The sequence below is a fragment of the Anolis sagrei genome, chromosome 5 (assembly GCF_037176765.1).
Source record: "Anolis sagrei isolate rAnoSag1 chromosome 5, rAnoSag1.mat, whole genome shotgun sequence".
Lineage (NCBI taxonomy): Eukaryota > Metazoa > Chordata > Lepidosauria > Squamata > Dactyloidae > Anolis > Anolis sagrei.
Genome location: NC_090025.1, coordinates 85,984,531 through 86,007,097, shown reverse-complemented (window position 1 = coordinate 86,007,097; position 22,567 = coordinate 85,984,531). Strand labels below are relative to the sequence as shown.

The 22,567-nt window shown below is 39.7% G+C and overlaps 1 protein-coding gene across 1 annotated transcript in view; it reads right to left on the bottom strand.

Annotated features, from left to right (window-relative positions):
• PHTF2 (putative homeodomain transcription factor 2) overlaps nucleotides 1-22,567 on the bottom strand; it is a 98,881-nt gene that overhangs the window by 58,623 nt on the left and 17,691 nt on the right. The window contains exon 2 of the mRNA XM_060778310.2: nucleotides 13,296-13,375. Coding sequence (XP_060634293.2) covers nucleotides 13,296-13,340 — 45 coding nt within the window. The 5' untranslated portion in view covers nucleotides 13,341-13,375. The remainder of the gene's footprint in view (nucleotides 1-13,295; nucleotides 13,376-22,567) is intronic.

The window sequence follows — 22,567 nt, the reverse complement described above, 5'->3', positions numbered from 1 at the left end:
TACCAGAGATGTAGCTATGACTTGTAAAGTTCAATCCAATGGAAATTACTATTTCCACATTTAGCAAGAATCTCAGTGCCTTGGTATCATATCCAAGAATTGAAATGAAGAACAATTTTAACATATATAAACTTATTAGTATTTCAACGGGAAGTGTGGGCTTGCATTTGGCTGATGAGATAGGATTGTTGTTGTTGTGTGCTTTCAAGTCATTTCAGACTTAGGTTGGCCCTGAGCAAGGGCTGGGCAAATGACCTTGGAGCGAGGGCTGGGCATCTGGCCCTCGGGCCTTAGTTTGAGGACCCCTGAATTAAAGTGTTTAAACAGATAGAATAGACCAAGGCTAGGCAAAAGGAATTAGTGGGTATCCAATACTGAAAAACAATGAGGGAGTTTGTTAGTAATGAAGATACAGGGGAAAAATGAAGCTTGCCAATTCAAGTAGTCATCACTGTTAATAAAGAAGTCACTTAGATTATGCTCATATGTTTCAGCACTGCACTTGGGTAACAATACCTTACATTAACTGACAACCTGAATAGGTAAAATCATTACAATGGTTTAATCTATGCTTTTGACCGTAACAGGAAATTCAGTATCGTAAACTACAAAGGCTCTTACACAATGCTGCTCTTTCAACTGAATGTTTGCATCCACAACATGCCTGTGTTACTACAGAAGTTGAATGTAGACAAACAGGAATAGGTTAGTTCAATCTAATACGTATAGAGTCAGAATTGTTTTTTTACTGTTAATCCAGCCTACTTTAGTTTGCATTCAGATGCATGATTGAATCACAAATATTGCATTTGACACAGGAAGTCAGTGACACGTATTTGGCACTTCACCAACATTTATTCAGCTAAGAAGAAACTAAAGCTGTTATCATCTAATGAGGATACATATCAAGAAACTTTCTCATAAGAGCCAATATCTCAATGTAGAACAGAAAGAAAACACTATCTGCCATCTATTCTTTACCACTAAATCCAGGAAATGGGTGATTATGTTGTCAAAAATGTTCTTCAATTCTATTTATTTCCTACATAGTCCAATTCATGGGAGAACCTTTACCTTTCCTATAACTTAGCCTGACCACACATCCATCTTTAAAGTAAATGAAACACCCAACTCAGAATAATATAGTGGTACACTTATTGGTCCAAACTACAGGGTTAGTCAAAATGAATAGGCCAATAAGAAAATTAATTGTAGCCGAATTGGCCTATTCATTTTGACTAACCCTGTATAATGATGCAAACCATAATGAGGAACAATATGTGGGTCGCATTCTGGAAGAACGGTGGCATACAAATGCAATAAGTAAAGAAGTAAATAAATATAACACAGATCATGGGAGGCCAGGGGACAGTTCCATCCTGCCTCCTGGATATGCCATCAGCTGGAGACCCCTCTCCCCAGCACCAACTGTCGCTCTGGGCCAGAGTGAAGGGGGGGGGGCAGGGGACAGATCCACCTTGTCTTCTGTGCTATTCTAATAATATAATATAATATAATATAATATAATAATATAATATAATATAATATAATATAATATTTATAATATTATAATGGAATGCAATATTATAATAATAATAATATAATATTATAATTATATATTTGTATTACATGTAATATTACATGTATTTTAATCTTGTATTGTTGTATGATGTTTTAACTTGTATTAGTAGCATTGAATCCTTGCTGTAAGCCAGTCTAAGTCCCTCTACGGAGGTGAGAAGATCGGGATATAAAACTTTAAAATAAATAAATAAATATTACTAATAATATTACGATATAGTGGTATGGTGCAATATAGCAATGTTTAATGCTGAATCATAGAATCATAGAATCATAGAGTTGGAAGAGACCTCATGGACCATCCAGTCCAACCCCCTGCCAAGAAGCAGGAATATTGCATTCAAATCACCCCTGACAGATGGCCATCCAGCCTCTGTTTAAAAGCTTCCAAAGAAGGAGCCTCTACCACACTCCGGGGCAGAGAGTTCCACTGCTGAACAGCTCTCACAGTCAGGAAGTTCTTCCTCGTGTTCAGATGGAATCTCCTCTCTTGTAGTTTGAAGCTACTGTTCCGCGTCCTAGTCTCCAAGGAAGCAGAAAACAAGTTTGCTCCCTCCTCCCTGTGGCTTCCTCTCACATATTTATACATGGCTATCATATCTCCTCTCAGCCTTCTCTTCTTCAGGCTAAATATTCCCAGCTCCTTAAGCCGCTCCTCATAAGGCTTGTTCTCCAGTCGCCCTCCTCTGGACACATTCCAGTTTGTCAATATCTCTCTTGAATTGTGGTGCCCAGAACTGGACACAATATTCCAGGTGTGGTCTAACCAAAGCGGAATAGAGGGGTAGCATTACTTCCCTAGATCTAGACACTATGCTCCTATTGATGCAGGCCAAAATCCCATTGGCTTTTTTTGCCGCCACATCACATTGTTTGTTCATGTTTAACTTGTTGTCCACGAGGACTCCAAGATCTTTTTCACACGTACTGCTCTCGAGCCAGGCATCCCCCATTTTGTATCTTTGCATTTTGTTTTTCCTGCCAAAGTGGAGTATATTGTACTATGCTAATAATATAATATATTGTACGTAATATATACCTTGAAGTGACTGGATTGACCTTAAAGGAGCTGGGGGTGGTGAGGACAGACAGGGAGCTCTGGTGTGGACTGGTCCATGAGGTCAAGAAGAGTCGGAAATGACTGAATGAATGAACAACAACAACAAAGTCGCTCTGAGTCCCCTTCGAGGTGAGAAGGGCGGCATATAAATGTCGTAAATAAATAAATAAATAACTTTTATATGGACAAATTTACCAAGTTTACTGCTTTTAAACAGTGTTTTCAATCTAGCATCCTTCAGCTATTTGTGCCAATGAAGGATCTTTCACTACTGGCAGTGTAAATTAGGGCCTGTGAGTATTGCAATCCAAAATATCATGCTGGGGCAAACTGCTCTATGACTTTCAGATCCCATATGACACAACATCCTGTTGCTAAGACTTCATTTCTCTACAGATATATTTAATTAAAGGAAAGGCACTTCTACTTGCTCAAGCTAGCCCTAATAAATTCTTCCAATTGTCCCATTCAACCATAGTCATCTACATCCACATCCTCACCTCATGACACATCCCATTGTTATTCCAGATATTCCTTGTACACTCAGAAGAAACTCTGGGAAATATAACAGAGCCATGAAAGGTGGAAGCTAGTAAAATCTGGCAGCACAAGAAAGGAGGGACTACGAAATCCCTTAAGGAACATCATCAACAGTTCCTTGGAGCAAGGAATTTTTCCAGATTGCCTTAAAGAAGCAGTGGCCCACCCTCTCTTGAAAAAACCAAGCCTAGACACCGCCATACCTAGTAATTATCGCCCAGTTTCAAACCTTCCATTTTTGGGCAAGGTGATTGAATGGACAGTGGCGGGGCAGCTACAGCAATTCTTAGAGGAGACTGTGGGGTTGGACCTCTTTTAATCAGGCTTTCATTCAGGTCATGGGACAGGGACTGTCTTGGTAGCTATTACTGACGAAATTCATTGTCAGTTAGACCGAGGAGAATCAGCGCTATTGGTACTCTTGGGCCTCACAGCTGCATTCAACACCGTCGACCATGACTTGCTGATTCATCGATTGGCTATGTCTGGTGTACGAGGTTTAGCCCTGAAATGGTTCAATTCGTTCTCCCGGGACTGGAGACAGAGGGTGGAGTGGTTAGGCCAAAGCTCTGAGAGCTCCTGCCTTTGCTGTGGAGTTCCCCAGGGTGCTATCCTCTCGCCCCTGTTATTTAACATCTACGCCTGGCCACTTGCTGGACTGGGGCGCAGCTTTGGCATAGAGTGCTACCAGTATGCAGATGATACCCAGCTACTTTTGCGTCTCGAACCTGGGACAATCACGATTCCTGAGAACTTTAGGCTGTGTTTGGAAGCAGTGATGAGTTGGCTGCGAGCGAGCAGACTAAAAGTGAATCCTGCAAAAACTAAGATACTCTGGCCTGGCCAGCCGCCAGAATTAATCCAGTCTCTGCCTGATTTCGATGGGGAAGCTCTGGTTCCGTCTGCCACTGTTAAAAGCCTTGGGGTTGTGTTGGACTCATCGCTGATGATGGAGGCCCAGATCACTGCCAGAAGTAAGCAGGCCTTTTATCATCTTCGCCAGGCAAGGGAATTGGCATCCTATCTTTCGGTAGAAGCATTGGCAACGGTAATCCACACAACAGTCACCACAAGGTTGGACTATTGTAACGCCTTATATGCCGGCCTTCCGAAGTCAACAACCCAGAAGATTCGGATGGTCCAAAATGCAGCGGCCAGGCTGCTAGCGGGATCATCTATAAGATCCCATATTACACCAATTCTGCAACAACTGCATTAGCTACCAGTAGAACATCGGATTTCTTACAAGATACTGATCCTGACATTTAGAGCTCAAAATGGCCAAGGACCTTTATATCTTAGGGACCGCCCCATTCCTTTTCTCCATCAGTGGTCACCTCGATCCACCCAGGAAAATCTCCACTACATACCGGGCCCTAGGGAGGTACACCTGGAAGCTACAAGGCGTAGAGCTTTTTCGACCTATGCTCCAATTCTGTGGAACTCATTGCCTCCATACATTAGAGCAATGTCGGAGTTGCGACCTTTTGTAAAGGCACTCAAGACTTGGCTGTTTGGTTGTGCATTTAACTAATCATATCTAATTTGCCAAATAGTCACTGTTGAATGTTTTTTATGTTGAATGTTTTTATATTGTGTAAATGCTATTTTAGATTGCAAGTTGCTCGGAGCACCTTGGTGGAGAGTGACTAATTAAGAAATAAAGTGAAGTGAAGTGAAGTGAAGAGTTCAGCTTGGTCTTCTTGGGGTCCATTTTTGTATGTGTAAAATGTGAAAAGAGGTGAAGAAAGAACCGCTTCTCTACATATTGTAGTATGTGTCCATATGCTACCGAGATTAGCTTTTTAATGCATTAAAAAGCAGCTTAGTTGCTCTGTTATTATCACACTTGAGCACGGCAATGATCAGCCACAGTAAGCTCTCCGTTCAGGCACTCCTATTTCTGCTGCTGCCACACTAAGATAACTATAGAAGGGTTTGCTTCTATTTTAATCATAGTTTGCAACATTATTCAGAACTAGAGGCGGCCCCAGGTAATTTTCAATGGTATTTTGCCCCCCTCCCCCCCAATCATTGATATATATTTTCTGTTTGTCATGGGAGTCTGTGTGCCATATTTGGTTCAATTCCATCATTGGTGGAGTTCAGAATGTTCTTTGATTTTAGGTGAACTATACATCCCAGTAACTACAACTCGCATATGTCAAGGTCTATTTTCCCCCAAGAGTACCTCAAGAGTGCCCCTGGGCAAAATCAACTATACTGCAAATGCTTACTTTGCGTAATGAGTTGAGCCGCCCCTGTTCAGAACAACAAACTAAGATTAATGTTAACTACATGTCAGAAACAATTCAGTTTCAAAACCCACAGTTAAATATAAATACAGTTTGTCAGCTAAAAAGGCAAAACCAACTGTAGGTAAGCAGAGATCAAATGAAAGCTTTCAAAATCCTTACAGTCACCCTAAGAGAGATGGGTGTGGTAAATATGCAAACCCAACTCATTCTTCATAGTTGGTGTGACATGTGAAATGGGCTGGAGAGTTGACCTTAAAGCACAAGTATATACTGGTTTATACTGACAGATTGCTGAAATAGCTATAGCTAAATGGCAAACACCTGTTTGTAAACATGTTCATTTTTATATTTGTGATTCATACCTAAAGAATCCCAGTGACCAAGCACTTATGCCAAGAAGGCAAAAACATCAATGAGTCAGATCAAAAGGACTTGTTTCAAGAATAGCTGCTGGTAGCAGATAAAATTGATGTTGTGTGCCTGTTGTTCATTCCCACCTTCAGGGTGCCTCCATTAAACAAAACTTCTGCTGAAAAGAATGTTTGCTTGTCTGTGGTCTGAAAGCTTTTTAAAAGAATAGCAAAGGTTGTACACTGCAAATAAAGGCAGAAGAGCACTTCAGGTTTGCTGCTAAAATTAGAACACATGCCAGCACTTTAAAAATTATTTCTTTATTCCATAAGTTTGAGCAAAAACTAAGAAAGAGGGTGGGGTCAGGGAAGAAAATCAAGAAATTTATTCAGTACACAGATATTTAACTAGAACGCCAGACAACCATCCAAGCACCAGCAATTAAATATTCCCCACTATTATCTATCCCTGGGCTGTTCAATCCTGGACAGCAGTGGCTCCCAAAGTGACCCATTTAAGGTGGAATCAGGTGTCAAACAGGGATGTGTTATTGCCCCAACTTTATTCTTCATCTTCATCGCTATGATACTTTCACCTTGTCGAAGGGAAGCTTCCCACCAGAGTGGAAATAATCTATCGGACAGATGGCAAGCCGTTTAACCTCAGCAGACTAAAAGCCAAAACCAAGGTTACAGCAACATCTGTTATAGAACTCCAGTATGCTGATGACAATGCGTCGTCTGTGCGCATTCAGAAGAAGCTCTACAAGCCACTCTAAACACCTTTGCAGAAGCATATGAGAAGCTCGGCCTGTCATTGAACATTGAGAAAACCAAAGTGCTGTTCCAGCAATCACCAGCCAACCCCTTTCCAATGCCAGAGATACAGCTTAATGGTGTAACATTAGAAAATGTTGATCATTTCCGCTACCTTGACAGCCACCTCTCTACCAAAGTCTACATCGAATACGAAATACAACATTGCCTGAGCTCTGCGAGCGCAGCATTTTTCCAAATGAAGCAGAGAGTGTTTGAGGACCGGGACATCCGTAGGGATACCAAGGTGCTTGTTTATAAAGCTATTGTCCTCCCAACCCTGCTATATGCCTGTCTACAGATGTCACATGCAACTCCTGGAATGATTCCATCAGCGCTGCCTCCGGAAAATCCTGCAAATCTCTTGGGAAGACAAGCGGGCAAACGTCAACGTGCTGGAAGAAGCAAAGACCACCAGAATTGAAGCAATGGTCCTCCGCCATCAACTCCGCTGGACCGGCCACGTTGTCCGGATGCCCGACCACCGTCTCCCAAAGCAGTTGCTCTATTCCGAACTCAAGAACAGAAAACGGAACGTTGGTGGGCAGGAAAAGAAATTTAAAGATGGGCTCAAAGCCAACTTTAAAAACTCTGCTATAGCCCTGGCCCTTGAGAGGTCCAGCTGGAGGTCAGCTGTGACCAGCAGTGCTGCAGAATTTGAAGAGGCACGAATGGAGGGTGAAAGAGAGAAATGTGCCAAGAGGAAGGCACATCGAGCCAACCTCGACCGAGATCGCCTTCCACCTGGAAACCAATGCCCTCACTGCAGAAGAAGATGCAGATCAAGAATAGGGCTTCACAGTCACCTACGGACTCATAAGAATTCTGATCCTGGAAGACGCTCCTACTCGGCCAATGAGGGATCGCCTAAGTAAGTCCCTGGGCACAGGGCTGTAAGGAGATCTGAAATAGTTGATTCCTATTTCAAGATATCCCATCTTCTAGTTACATTCAGATTAATGAGAACTCCAGTTAATTTATACTACGGTTGATTTTCAAAAGACAATAATACTGCAGTTTATTATACTGATTGTGCATGTGTATGCAGTTCCAAATGTGGTAGAAATGTCCCCCACAATCCCTTGAGGGGTAAAAACATTGAGGAAGGCAAAAGCAGCCCAGGGATCCACATGTGGTCTGTACTTTGCACACTCAGGCTTAAACTAACTGGATTTGCACTGTATTTAAACTTGTACTGTGGTTGGCTTAAAGTCTAAATGCTTCCAATCTTCTAGTAGCTCCCCCAGAGGACAATGAGAGAGGCCATGAACTTAGCATCCACGGGCATAAAACTAAACCAGGGTTTAACATTTTGACAATGTCCCACACCTTTTATTATGTCTTTCCTTTCTCCTTTCTTATCTCCTTTTCATTAAAAATGTCGTATTATATAAATCTGGATGATGTTAACAGTCAAAGATTGTGGTTTGGAGCTTCCATTCAAAAAAACTATTAGCAACCTTCTGTAAATTATACAGACATATGTATTGTCATCCCATATTCATGCCTTCTTGTATTTCTCTAACACATAAAGTAATTTTGCTAATGTTTGTGTAGAGAAGATTGAAAAAAGAACAATTTTTGCTAAATGTAACTGTGGTCTGTGAGTGTTTTTAGATTTTTTCAGTTAAAATAATACAAGCTAACTCTAAAATATGGTAATTACGTCCATAGCGTACATGTTCACAAAAAAAAGTCAACTTTCTGTTAATATAATTCCCGATTCTTCAGATCCAGAATCAAATCTTTAGGGACTTACTTGTAACTGCCATGTTAATTTTACAATATAATCAATACAGACACAGACTGAAGGGGTTTTAACCCTTCTATATGCTATCCAAAGCTATATATACATGGATTTGGAGTACACTTAAAAATGTACCTGTTTTGATGTACAAACAAATTTAATTTAAGAACAAATCTAAAGAATCTATCTTATTTGAAGCATGGGAACTGCCTGTACTGGAAAGTGTCTCACAAACACTGCATTATATATTGGAATTAAACACTTCTTTTTAAAAAAAGAGTTGAGTTGAAGATACATAAAAAGGGAATAGGCAGTAGCACATAAAAATCCCTGAGGAAAAAATGGTTTCAGAACTTCAAACACAGAGAATTTCTAAAATTAGTGCTTTAACGAAACCCATGATAATTTATTTCCAGCTGCTTCCTTCCAGAAAGAGCAATGTGCATTTTTTCCAGAATTAAATGTGAGCTTTCTGACAGACACTGGTATTCACTTCGAGCAGAGGCAGTGATAGTATCACCATGTAGTCCAATACTCACCAACCCTGGTGTTTCTAATAGAAACAATAAATATTTCAGAACCCATTTATAATTCATGTCGAAGAGGACGATCATCCTTTAAGATGATAATCCAAGGTAAAAACACCTTTTAAATAGCGTGACACTATTTTAAGACCCATTTTTAAAGAAAAAAATGCATCAAGGTTTAACAAAACTTATAAATGCAAATTAAGCATTGCAATGCAAATTAAGCATTGTAACTGAAAGAAGCCGCACACTGTTTTCAAATACTTTTGAATTTGTAATGTTTACATGACTATTTGGGACATCTAATCACTTCTCAACAAAAGATTGCCCCAGGCACTGCCAGGCCATCAAATGCTAATCAAGGTGGTCAGTTGAAACATTCACACCTAGCTCCAGCAGACAAGAGTCCTTTGTCCCACCCTCGTCTTTCCACAGAGATATAAACCCTTTTTCCTAGTTCCAACAGACCTCACTACCTCTGAGGATACTTGCCATAGATCAGTGTTTCTCGACCCTGTGGGGGTCGCGATGGGGTGTTGGAGGGGTCGCCAGAGACCATCAGAATACACAGTATTTTCTGCTGGTCATGGGAGTTCTGTGTGGGAAGTCTGGCCCAATTCTATTGTTGGTGGGGTTCAGAATGCTCTCTGATTGTAGGTGAACTATAAATCCTAGCAATTACAACTCTCAAATGTCAAGGTCTATTTTCGCCAAACTCCCAACAGTGTTCACATTTGGGCATATTGATTATTCATGCCAATTTTAGTCCAGATCTATCGTTTGTGTCCACAGTGCTTTCTGGAGATAGGTGAACTACAACTCCCAAACTCAAGACCAATGCTCACCTAACCCTTTCATTATTTTTTGCTGCTCATGGTTCTGTGTGCCAAGTTTGGGTCAATTCCATCTCTGGTGGAGTTCAGAATGTTCTTTGATTATAGGTGAACTATAAATCCCAGCAACTACAACTCCCAAGGTCCAGAGAATGAAAATACATCCTGCCTATCAGATATTTACATGACGATTCATAACAGTAGCAAAATTCCAGTTATGAAGGAGCAATGAAAATAATTTTAGGGTTGGGGGTCATCACAATATGAGGAACTATATAAAGGGGTCGCAGCATTAGGAAGGTTGAGAACCACTGCCATAGATGCAGGCGAAACATCAGGAGAGAATGCCTCTAGAACATGGCCATATAGCCCAAAAAAACCTACAACAACCCAGTGATTCCGGCCATGAAAGCCTTCGACAATACATCCTAAAAATAATTCAATCACTTATATGAAGAAATGTTTACCTGAAATAAAGTGTTCAGAATTTAGGGTTTGCACATATTTTAGGAAATCATGAAGTTTTACCTCAACTCTGCTTACTGTTATGAAATTTCTGTATAGGAATTCTTTGTGTGGGTGCAAGCACAACTCATGCAAGAATAATCTAGACATAAAAAAGTAAAATTGCATAAAATGATTTTTTAATGCCCCATTGTACCCTGAGTCTCTTTTCTTTTGTTAAATAAACTCTATTTTTGGAAATAAACCTGCGTCTGGCTCTTTTAGGCGTCTGGGTTCCCACATCACAGTCCTTCAAACTGTTGGAGGGCCGGACTACAATTTGAAAAAAATGAACGAATTCCTATGAACACTGCACATATCTTATTTGTAGTGCAAAAAACACTTAAAAACAATATAATAATTAAAATGATGAACAATTTTAACAAATATAAACTTATTAGTATATCAATGAGAAGTGTGGGCCTGCTTTTGGCTGATGAGATAAGATTGTTGTTGTTGTTGTTGTTGTTGTTGTTGTGTGCTTTCAAGTCATTTCAGACTTAGGTTGACCCTGAGCAAGGGCCCCGTAAATGACCTTGGAGGGCTGTATCTGGCCCTCGGGCATTAGTTTGAGGACCTCTGGTATACACTTATCCTGCATCCATAAGTTGAAAACATTTAATTTGAAAATCCCAAAAGCAACCTTGATTTTGCCATTTTATATAAAGCACATTATTTAAGGCCACTCTTTATAATTTTACTATGCCACTCTTATGTGAGGAGTGGTAGCCTGGAACCAGACCAAGGATCCACTTTACTGATGAGATATTTTGGAGATGCGACCCAAGTCTAAACACAAAATTCATTTATGTTTCATACATATCTTATACACTTAGCCTAGAGATAATTTTATACACACTATTTCTAATAATTGTATGCATTTAACACATTTGAGATAGGAAAGGTATCACTCTCTCAATCAGCCATGTGAAACACTTCAGATTTTGTATTCTTTCAAATAAAGGAAGCTGAACCTATATATAGATTTGACCACATATGCAGACTGAACATGATTTTACCTTGGCAATTTGGTATATATGTATTTTAATCTTGTATTGTTGTATGATGTTTTAACTTGTATTAGTAGCATTGAATCCCTGCTGTAAGCTGGTCTGAGTCCCTCTATGGAGGTGAGAAGATCGGGATATAAAAGTTTTAAATAAATAATTAAAGTACTCGGTATTCCCATTTTTCACAGAAACCACTATTTAAATTCCTTAAAATGGAAAACGCTTTTTTAGAGATTACTAGCTTTCCCCTGCCATGCGTTGCTGTGGCCCAGTCTGTTGATCTGGAAAATAAAGTAATGAGAAAGTGTTGGTTTCTAATATATTTAATTTCTTTATGCTTGTGGGTAAACAGTATTTCTTGCTGATTCTTTGTCAGTGTTGATGTGGAGAGTGTCTGGTTTGCCCACCTTGGAACATGCAACATATCATTGTCCTTCTTTAAGGGTTCCTTTCAAATCTATGATACTATATCTCTCTGTGTGTGTGAATCATATCATATCTATATATCTATCTATATCTATCTATGGCTCTTTGTCAGGAGGGCTTTGATTATGTTTTCTTGCCCCGATGAAGGGAGTTGGATTGGATGGCCTTAAGTATTTTCTGTTGGTCATGGGGGTTCAGTGTGGGAAGTTTGCCCTGATTCTATCGTTCGTGGGGTTCAGAATGCTCTTTGATTGTAGGTGAACTGTGAATCCCAGTGACTACAACTCCCAAATGTCAAGGTCTATTTCCCCCAAACTCCATCTGTGTTCATATTTGGGCGTATTGAGTGCTTGTGCCAAGTTTCGTCTAGATCCATCATTGTTTGAGTCCACAGTGCTCTCTGAATGTAGGTGAACTACAACTCCCAAACTCAAGGTCAATGCCCACCAAATCCTTCCAGTATTTTCTGTTGGTCATGGGAGTCCTGTGTGCCAAATTCGGTTCAATTCCATCGTTGATGGAATTCAGAATGGTCTTTGATCGTAGGTGAACTCTAAAGCCCAGCAACTACAACTACCAAATGACAAAATCATAGTTTTTTGAGTGATGGTCACTCCTTGTGTTGTGAGATGTTTTGTTGCCAAAATTGGTGTGATTTCGTTCCTTGGTTCTTTTATTTTTAAGGTACTCATTATGCACAGAGCATTTTTATATATATAGATAAGCAAAGAAACTGAACAGTATATCACATTTTGCCTTCTTGTGATGGTGAGAGAGAGTATCTTGCCCAAGATCACAAAGTAGGTTTTCATGGCCTAGTGGTGATTTGAACTCTGGTCTTCAGGGACATAGTTCAATGCTCAGTCCACACTAACTGTTATGCATATAGTACATCATAGAATCATAGTTGGGGGGAAAACACAAGAGCGATGCAGTCCAATCCCCTGCAATGTAGGAACACACAATCAAAGCACTCCCAATGGATGGTGATCCAGACTCTGCTGAAAAACCTCCAAAGAAGTTGACTCCATCACAGTCTGAGGCAAAATATTCCACTGCTGAAAAATTTGTACCACCCAAAGTTTTTTCTAAAGTTTAGATGGAATGTTTTTTCCTGCAATTTGGATCTGTGGCTTTATGTTCCAGAACGCTTCCACACAGCTGAATAAAATACCACATTATCTGCTTTAAACTGGAATATATGGCAATGTATAACCCAGTTCAAAGCAGATATTGTGGGACTTTCAGCCTTGATATTCTGGGTTATAATGACTGTGTGGAAGGGCCCCTAATCTCAAGAGCAACATAAAACAAGCTTGCCCTCTCTTCGACGTGACAGAGATTCAGGCAGTGTCCTCCTCTTGTTACAAAGTTATAAGAGGAAACCTTGTGGGAGCGTGGGAGGAAATATCCGAACTGGAGGGGGGGGGGGTGTCAGAGTACAAGCATAAAGAGGAAGTGGTAAGCAAGAACTCTGAAGAATTAAATGTAGCCCTACCGAATTAACCAGATTAAACTTAATGCCATGTTCTCTGTGTATGTGTGTGCCTTTAAGTCACCTTCTGATTTCTGACAACACTGTAAATTTCATATGGTATTCTTAGGCAGAGAATATTTGAATTATTTATCTTAAAACATCTTACCTTCTTTTGGTACCATACTATAGCATCTGTTACTTTCGACGCCATTTATTCTGTGGCATTTATGCAGTCGTCATTTTATGCTGTAAAAAAGGGGACAATTTTACACATATTATTACTTCTGGATCTTTCTTTTTTTAATATTTTTATTATTTTATCATGGTTTAATACATTTGTTATAAATTGTTTTACAGCAGAAGATACATATTATTCAATACAATCTACCATTATTTTTCTGCTTATACATATTATCTATCCCTCACCGTTGTGCTCCCCCCTCCCAAGCCACAGCTTTTGCATATCATCTGTCCAAAATTTCAATTTTTCTTCTGGAGGTAACTTTCCTTCTTTATTTTTTAATCCTTTTTCAATAAATTTTCTCCATACATCATCAAAATTACTTCGTTTCCATATACCTCATTTAACTTTTAATATACATGTCAGCTTATCATTTATTGCCAATTTCCATACTTCCTTGTACCACTCCTCTATTTGTATATTTGTTTCTTTTTTCCAGTTCCTTGCTATAAGCAATCTTGCTATTGTTAATAAATTTGTTATCGCTTCTTTATCCTCTTTTTTCAATTGTTTATTATTATATAATGACAATAAAGCTATACTAGGACTTCTTTCTATTTTAATCTTCATTATATCTTCTATTTCTCTAAATACTTTCCCCCAAAAACTATTTACATATTTACATTGCCACCACATACATATATATGTTCCTGATTCTTGACATCCTCTCCAGCAATGTTTTGAATAGTTTTTATTTATATTTATACTTCTGGATTTTTCTTATATTGACTTTCATAAATAATATCTTTAAAAACTTCTTATAGAATTGGCTAACATTCTTCCCAGGAGAATACCTGGGAAATACAGTTACAAATAAGTCCCTTAAGATTTGATACTGGATGCACAACATTATTTGGACATTAACTGAAGTGAATATTTTTTATCTTGATTAAGTAGTGTAATAGGTCTATAAACATATTAAGATTGAGGATCTCCTCTCTGTTTTAATATTGGTATTTGTTAGATTGTTAAATTGGATCATTTAACATTTCTCTGATTATAATTTGTAGGAAGGATTCTCGCAAATGCATCTACAATTTATTTTCCCCCCCAATTCTGGCTTCCAACAGTAAAGTTCTTAAGAAAACTGAATGCAATTCCAGGTGTGTAAAAAAGGGAACAAAGTACTGTTGTCTCTCCCCCACCCCTAAATCTCAATATCTCTCTCTCTCTCTCTCTCTCTCTCTCTCTCTCTTTTCCTCTCTCTGTTTCTCACTTGCTGCCATTGCGTGATGGGATAAATTGTACAGGTGATAAGGAAACATGATGTATATATTCAGTTTTATCATATTTTTACTGTATTGTTTTAAGTGTTTTATTTAACATACTATATAGATCAAGGGTCCTCAAACTTTTTAAACAGAGGGCCAGATCACAGTCTCTCAAACTGTTGGAGGGCCGGATTATAATTTGAAAAAAACATGAATGAATTCCTATGCACACTGCACATATCTTTTTTGTAGTGCAAATAACACTTAAAAACAATACAATAATTAAAATGAAGAACAATTTCAACAAATATAAAATTATTAGTATTTCAATGGGAAGTATGGGCCTGCTTTTGGCTGATGAGATAAGATTGTTGTTGTTGTTGTTGTGTGCTTCAAGTCGTTTCAGACTTAGGTTGACCCTGAGTGAGGGCCGGGTAAATGACCTTGGAGGGCTGCATCCGGCTCCCGGGCCATAGTTTGAGGACCCATGATATAGATAGAGTGGAATCAGGCCCGTAGCCAGGATTTCGTTTCGGGGGGGGCTAAATTTTTTTTCAGGGGGGGGGTTTCGGGGGGGGCTGAGTTTCGGGGGGGGCTGAGTCTGAGTGAAAGAGGGTCTAGCCTAGCAAACCTTTTGTATCATTACCCCAATACCCCCATGTATATGGGATATATTGAGTATGGTGATCAGATCATGATATGAATAAACATAAGTTTAAATAATGCACCAATAAGGCCTTTTCGCGAACCACCATGAAAATTTTTGGGGGGGCTGAAGCCCCCCGAGCCCCCCCCCTGGCTACATGCCTGAGTGGAATCAAGTCTTATCAGGTATTTTTGCTTGATTTGGTATTATCACTGCATGGTGGAGACAATACACCATACTTCCTTTACTGGGCTAGATGCTTGGTAAGGCACGGACGAACAGAATCGGTAGTGTTTTGAAAGGCTTTTCAAGAGCTCTTGACAGAAGAAGAACAACTACATTCTAGCCTCTTCCTGCTACCTATATCACAGACCTATCACCATTTACATGTCTTTTACATATACACAATAACTGATAAATATTCAGAATATCAAATTATGGGTTATACTGCACTACAACAATGAATTAGAACATTTGTCTGGAAGAAAGCTAGGGCTGAAAAACACCACATTTAAAGAATTTCATTACAACTACTTTAAATAAATGTTGCATGGGCATTCTTTTCAATATAATGGCATGAATAAATTTTAGTTTCTCACTTAAAATAGAAAGAGTGACAAAGCCCACCTGTATAAGATATGAAATTACCCCTAAAACACATCTCCAGCTCATCCCGTTTGGGTATCAGCCAGCACGTCAACGATTTAAATCAAGAAATAGTTTTCTTAGATCTACAGAGACACTCGCTGGAACACCTCAGCAAGCGAGAATCCAAAAGTGGCAGGCTCAAACCCAGCACCTCAATTTATGGGTGATACCAGATGAAAGACTCCCCGCTGGGTACACAGAAGACTGGGCGACTTGGAAGGCGCGGAACAGACTGCGCTCTGGCACCACGAGATGCAGGGCCAATCTTAAGAAATGGGGCTACAAATTTGAATCCACGACATGCGAGTGCGGAGAAGAGCAAACCACTGACCACCTACTGCAATGCAACCTGAGCCCTGCCACATGCACAATGGAGGACCTTCTTCCGGCAACACCAGAGGGACTCCAAGTGGCCAGATACTGTTCAAAGGACACTTAATCAACTACCAAGTTTGCAAAATCTGTGGGTTTTTTTATCTGTTTGTTTTGTTCTGTTAGAAATGTAATACAATGGTATGGTTGCTGATGACATGACATGATAAATAAATAAATACTCCCTATACAGTAGGCGATTAACAAGTACAAGAGAAATCTAATTTTTAAGTTACCAAAGTGCTACATCCAAACAGTGGTATAGAAACAATTTCACAGGTTGTTTTAATTTGTTTTGCTTTTAAAAAGGTAAACTACTATGAGCAGCACAGACTGGTAAACAGCCCTGCAAAGGCCAATTATCTCGAGACCATGTTTATCATCAAAATATTTGTATAATGCATCACTATTTACCACAATGCCTTCAATATTAAGCACTTAAAGACAACTCAAAGAAGTATTTTACTGTGGTGTTACATTTCAGTACCCTACCATACCATAAACAAACAACACCTATGAGGACAGCTAACTAGATTTCCACTGTGGATGCCAAGTTATGTAATCCATTTCTTATTTGGCAAGCCACTTCTTCATCAACACAGAAAAGCTCCTAGTTTTTGACTACTACTGAAAGCCTATTATATGCTTATCAATATATGGCAGTGAGGAAGAGTTCTTCGCAGGTACTACTTAGCTATCAAAAGAAGCATATAAAGTGCATGTAAACAAGTAATGTCCCACCTAGTATGGCCCTCACTCACATCTCTGAAAAGTTCAGTCAGCAACATCAGGAAAGACAGAGCAAGAAAGGTCGGTGGTATTGGAAGAGAGAAAATACCATTTTGCTACATGAAACTTGTCTGTTTCATTTGCTGAGCTTTAAGCTAACAGCAGATTGCTTTATTTCTGACCTTTCCTTTTTAACATCTTAATTGTTGCATAAAAACAGACAATTTGTCCAGACGGTTAAGCCCTTTCAACACATTGATTTATCTCTTGATTTGGGAATGAATATTTCCAAGCATGAATGGAGTAATATGAAGCAGTCAAGAAGAAAATTAGTAAGAGTTGGTCTTGGCAAAAGCCTTGTGATTAATGCTGAAGGACAGACATGCTTGGCACAATCCAGAAATAATATCTAAAGATTATTTGTATTCCGCAAGCTTTGAAATATTATTTCCAACTTTAGGTGCTAGGTAAATTTAGAAACTAGCAGCCCTTAATATAGACCCAAGACTTCTCTTTTTGATTAAGAAATTGCATAACCAAAATCTATGCCAGGTAAAAGACCACAGGGGATTCCTGTCGAACCTGATCCTGGTCCAAAAGGGAGTCAAACAAGGGTGCGTATTAGCCCCATTCCTCTTCAACAACTTCTTGTATGATCTCCCTATAGCCCTGGTCCAAGTAGCTGGGCATAGTCCCAAGACTGGCCCAAAGCCTTGATTTGGAAGAGTGGGAACATCTTTGGAAAAAGGGGTTTAGATTTTCAATGGCCAGCTCAATTAGAGAAAATATGTTTAAAATGTTTTACAGAACCTACATAACTCCAGAGTTACTAGCTAAAATAGAGAAAACAGGACGAGGGGTTTGCTGGAGATGCAAGAAGGTGAAGGGGTCTTTTTTCCAAGTATGGTGGACTTGCAACATAGTTAAAGAACTCTGGAAAAAAGTGGCGACAGAAACAAACAAAATGATTAGCAAAAAAATCAAGAAAAACCCAATATTGGCCCAAAGCATGTTCCCCTCTTACTATTTGTGGATGATGCCGCCCTACTATCCCTCTCCCATGTGGGTTTAAAAAGACTCTCGCACAAATTTGTTGATTTCTGTGAGACGAATGAACTGCAGGTGAATTATGATAAAACCAAGATCCTGGTTTTTGGGAAAAGCAATAAAAAAACAAGTCCGGAAGATAAAGGGCCACTATATCAAGCAAGTAAAACATTTCAGATACCTAGGACTTTGGTTCAGTAACAACCTGTCATGGTCCACTCACTTAAAATATACACGGGCCCGGCCCAATCAAGCGGCAGTGCTACCAGGAGGTTTTTACACTCCAGGGGCAACCAATATATCCTCCCAGCTCTGCAAGTCTTCCAAGAAAAGGTGATGTCACAACTACTGTATGGAGCACCCATTTGGCTAACCCCTGGTATCAGTGCCATCAGATCTTTCCACTCAAAATTCCTCCACAAATTATTTGGTGTCCCAAACTGTGTCCCGTATGCAGTTCTATGTCTAGAATCTGGACAATACTCTATAGAAGCCACTATCTGGCTAAACATCATTAAATTTTGGTTATCTATCTACTACAAAAGTCCCAGTAACTCTCTGACCCAACTCACCTTGAGCGAACTCCACCACTCCAAATGGTGCTCAACAGTTCTAGCAAAGATCAGGGAATTGGGCTATGATAGTGACTTCCTGAACCTGCTAACTTTCACCAAGATCTTTACCCTTATTAAAAAGAGGTTGCTAGAAAGGGACTATAACCAATTGTTGAGCTTGGCCAATAAATCCTGTTCATCTGTGAACACGGCAATTCCATTCATACAGGGGAAACCCAGCATTTTACATAGCAGTGTTCACTAACCCCTCTTACAGGAGCCTGCATGCTGGCTAGATTTAATATTATGCCATCTCCGCTCCATTACCGCTCAAGCAAGGAGTTTTGAGATGGTTGAACAGAAGCTCTCTGAAGCTCTAGGTCAGTGGTTCTCAACCTGGGGTCCCCAGATGTTTTTGGCCTTCAACTCCCAGAAATCCTAACAGCTGCTAAACTGGCTGGGATTTCTGGGAATTGTAGGCCAAAAACATCTGGGGACCCCAGGTTGAGAACCACTGCTCTAGGTGCTCTTACTGCCTATTAGAGGGGAAACCAACTGATCCCTAACCCATCTAAAACACAGACATGTGCCTTTCACCTTAAGAACAGACAAGTATCCCGAGCTCTGAGGATTACCTGGGAAGGAATCCCACTGGAGCATTGCAGCGCACCCAAATACCTGGGAGTCACTCTGGACCATGCTCTGACCTACAAGAAGCACTGCCTGAACATCAAGCAAAAAGTGGGCGCTAAAAACAATATCATACGAAAGCTGACTGGCACAACCTGGGGATCACAATCAGACACAGTGAAGACATCTGCCCTTGCGCTATGCTACTCTGCTGCTGAGTATGCATGCACAGTGTGGAACACATCTCACCACACTAAAACAGTGGATGTGGCTCTTAATGAGACATGCCGCGTTATCACAGGGTGTCTGCGCCCTACACCACTGGAGAAACTACACTGCTTAGCCGGTATTGCACCACCTGACATCCGCCGGGAAGTAGCAGCCAATAGTGAAAGGACCAAGGCAGAGACATCTCCAGCTCATCCCTTGTTTGGGTATCAGTCAGAACATCAATGAATTAAATCAAGAAATAGATTTCTAAGATTTACAGAGACACTCGCTGGAACACCCCAGCAAGCGAGAGCCCAAAAGTGGCAGGCACAAACCCAGCACCTCAATCCGTGGGTGATACCAGATGAGAGATTCTCCCCTGGGCACACAGAAGACTGGGCGACTTGGAAGGCGCTGAACAGACTGCGCTCTGGCACCACGAGATGCAGATCCAACCTCAAGAAATGGGGCTACAAAGTGGAATCCACGACATGCGAGTGCGGAGAAGAGCAGACCACAGACCACCTGCTGCAATGCAACCTGAGCCCTGCCACATGCACAATGGAGGACCTTCTTGCAGCAACACCAGAGGCACTCCAAGTGGCCAGATACTGGCCAGATACAGACATTTAATCAACTACCAAGTTTGCAAAATTTGTGGGGTTTTTTTATCTGTTTGTTTGTTTTGTTCTGTTAGAAATGTAATACAATGGTATGGTTGCTGATGACACGATAAATAAATAAATCTCTGCTCCATAGAGGAAGACTCAACGGTCTACCGAGCAATAAGAGGCTTTGTCCCTGTAGCACAGGACAGATGGATTCCATCCCGCGTATTTTTTTGCACTGCCCACTTTACCAGGAACCAAGATTTAGCTTACTACCACACGTTATAGATTCCTTGAAAAACTATAGTGACTCAGACAAAGTAATTATGCTTTTAAATTGTCAAGATTTTAACTGTTGCCTTTCAGTGGCAAGATTCCTGAATGAAGTCTGTAAACTGAATGTGTAGCAAATGTGAAGTTCCTTTTTCCATGATTTGTACTGTATTTTATACCTCTTTGCTATGTATATGCCAATAAAGGCTTACTGGATCTTGAAGGACAAAAAACTGTAAGCAATATTGAGAACTTGTTTTGAGCATTTTATTCATAGTTTAATATAAAGCACCTCACCATCCCTTTTTTCATTTTTTTTATTTTCAGCAGAAAAAAAATCACTCTCAGTAAACAGTAATACAATAATAATGAGCAGGGGTTGATGCAGGATGTGGGAATTGCAGCTCAACCCTCATAAAGTAAAAACTTCCAGAGAACACTGTGAACCCCATTGATCTGGGCAAAACTTGGCACACATACCCAACATAAAAAAACAGAAAATCCGAAGGGGCTGGGGGGGGGGGTTGACCCTGGATGATGGGAATTGCAGTTCATCCTGCATCTTGGAGAAGTACCAGAGTGCACTGTGAGCCACACCGACGATCAATCTGGACCAAACTTGGCACACATGTCCAACATGACCATCTTTAAATACAGACAGAGTTGGGGTGACTGACAGAGAATGATGGAAATTGCAGTCCAACCACATCCAAAGAGGATTGTGAATCTCACCACCAATGGATCTGGACTAAACTAGACTCACAGACCTGCCATAACTAACAAGAAATACTGGTGGGTTTTGGGGGGTATTGAGCAGGGATGATGAGAGTTGCAATTCACCTTGCATCTAGAGAGTCCTTTGACTTACATCAACTTTGACTTACTTGGCACTCATCTCCACCATAACCAACTTTACATACTGGAAGGGTTTGAGGACTAGTGACTCAGGATATTGGGAGTTGCAGTTCACTTCACATCCCGAGAGTACTGTGAACGCCACCAACAATTGATATTGACCAAACTTGGCACACATACTCATCATGACCAACTTTAACTACTGGTGCTGTTTGGGGGCAATGGCAGGTGATGAGGGGAGTTGTAATTTACTCACATTCTTATGCATTTTCAAATAGAACCATTCATTAAAAAATTAAAAATCCAATGATTACTTATAATATTTATCATTACAAATTACCTAACCCGGGCATTGCCAGGTACTTAAATTAGTGTACAAGATAATACCAAACATTTCTCAAATTTAAATATTCACCCAATTGTTATGGGAGCGAAGAGACTTGCAAGGCTAGACTGGTAACAAAAATAATTTCCAAGTAAAAAGAAATAGAAAATAACATATCCAAGTTTAAGTCACTCAGAAATATAATCAATGAGTATAGTCATCCTGGTCAATGATATTTTCTTATGGTCAAAGTAACTGAACACTGGCGAACCTTAAACTACTACTCATCAACAGCATCAGAAGGCTGTTGATGAGTAGTAGTTTAAGCTCTGTTAAAAAAACCAAATACCCTCAAAGCTACTCTACCAATACTATTATAAGATCCAGCAATGTTATGCATATACATCTGCTGAAATGATATATGTGACCCTGAGTTACCAATGTTGTTCTGAATTCTCTGCAGGAGAAACTAGCTGGTTTCAATGCAAGAAAATAAATGGAACATAATCCAACAACAGAAACAGTAATATTTAAAAACCAGTGAGGGAACAGGGCACTGTGACACTGACCTCAACAACGTCTGCTGTGAAAAGAAACTTCAGAGGGAAACTGGAGAACAGTGTTGCAAACAATTAGGATGTTCCAATCCTATCATTAGTTATGACTAAACATAATGGATTCTTATCACACTACATGTTAACCGGCATACCTAGTTCAAGATGTTTATCAACTACAATTCTGTGAATGAATAATGTTAATAACGTAACTCTCTACACTTAATGTTCCTTTGAATTCATTGTTTACATTGTTTGAATTCATTGTTTACAATCTTATCCTCAAGTACAATTACTGAATAGATACATTAAGTTCTCAAGACATTTCATGTGGTTCACTGTCCACATGATAACTGAGGCTATCATAAATGTGTTCTTCATCTTTGGAAACTATTTATTCTCCAAAATGCTTACTTAAAAAAACAAATCAGCATTAAAACATTGATATCTTTGTTAAAACATAATAGTATTTATTGAAATTCCATATGGCAAGAGTAGTTAAAATAACCCATAGGTAAGTCTGAAAAATAATTTA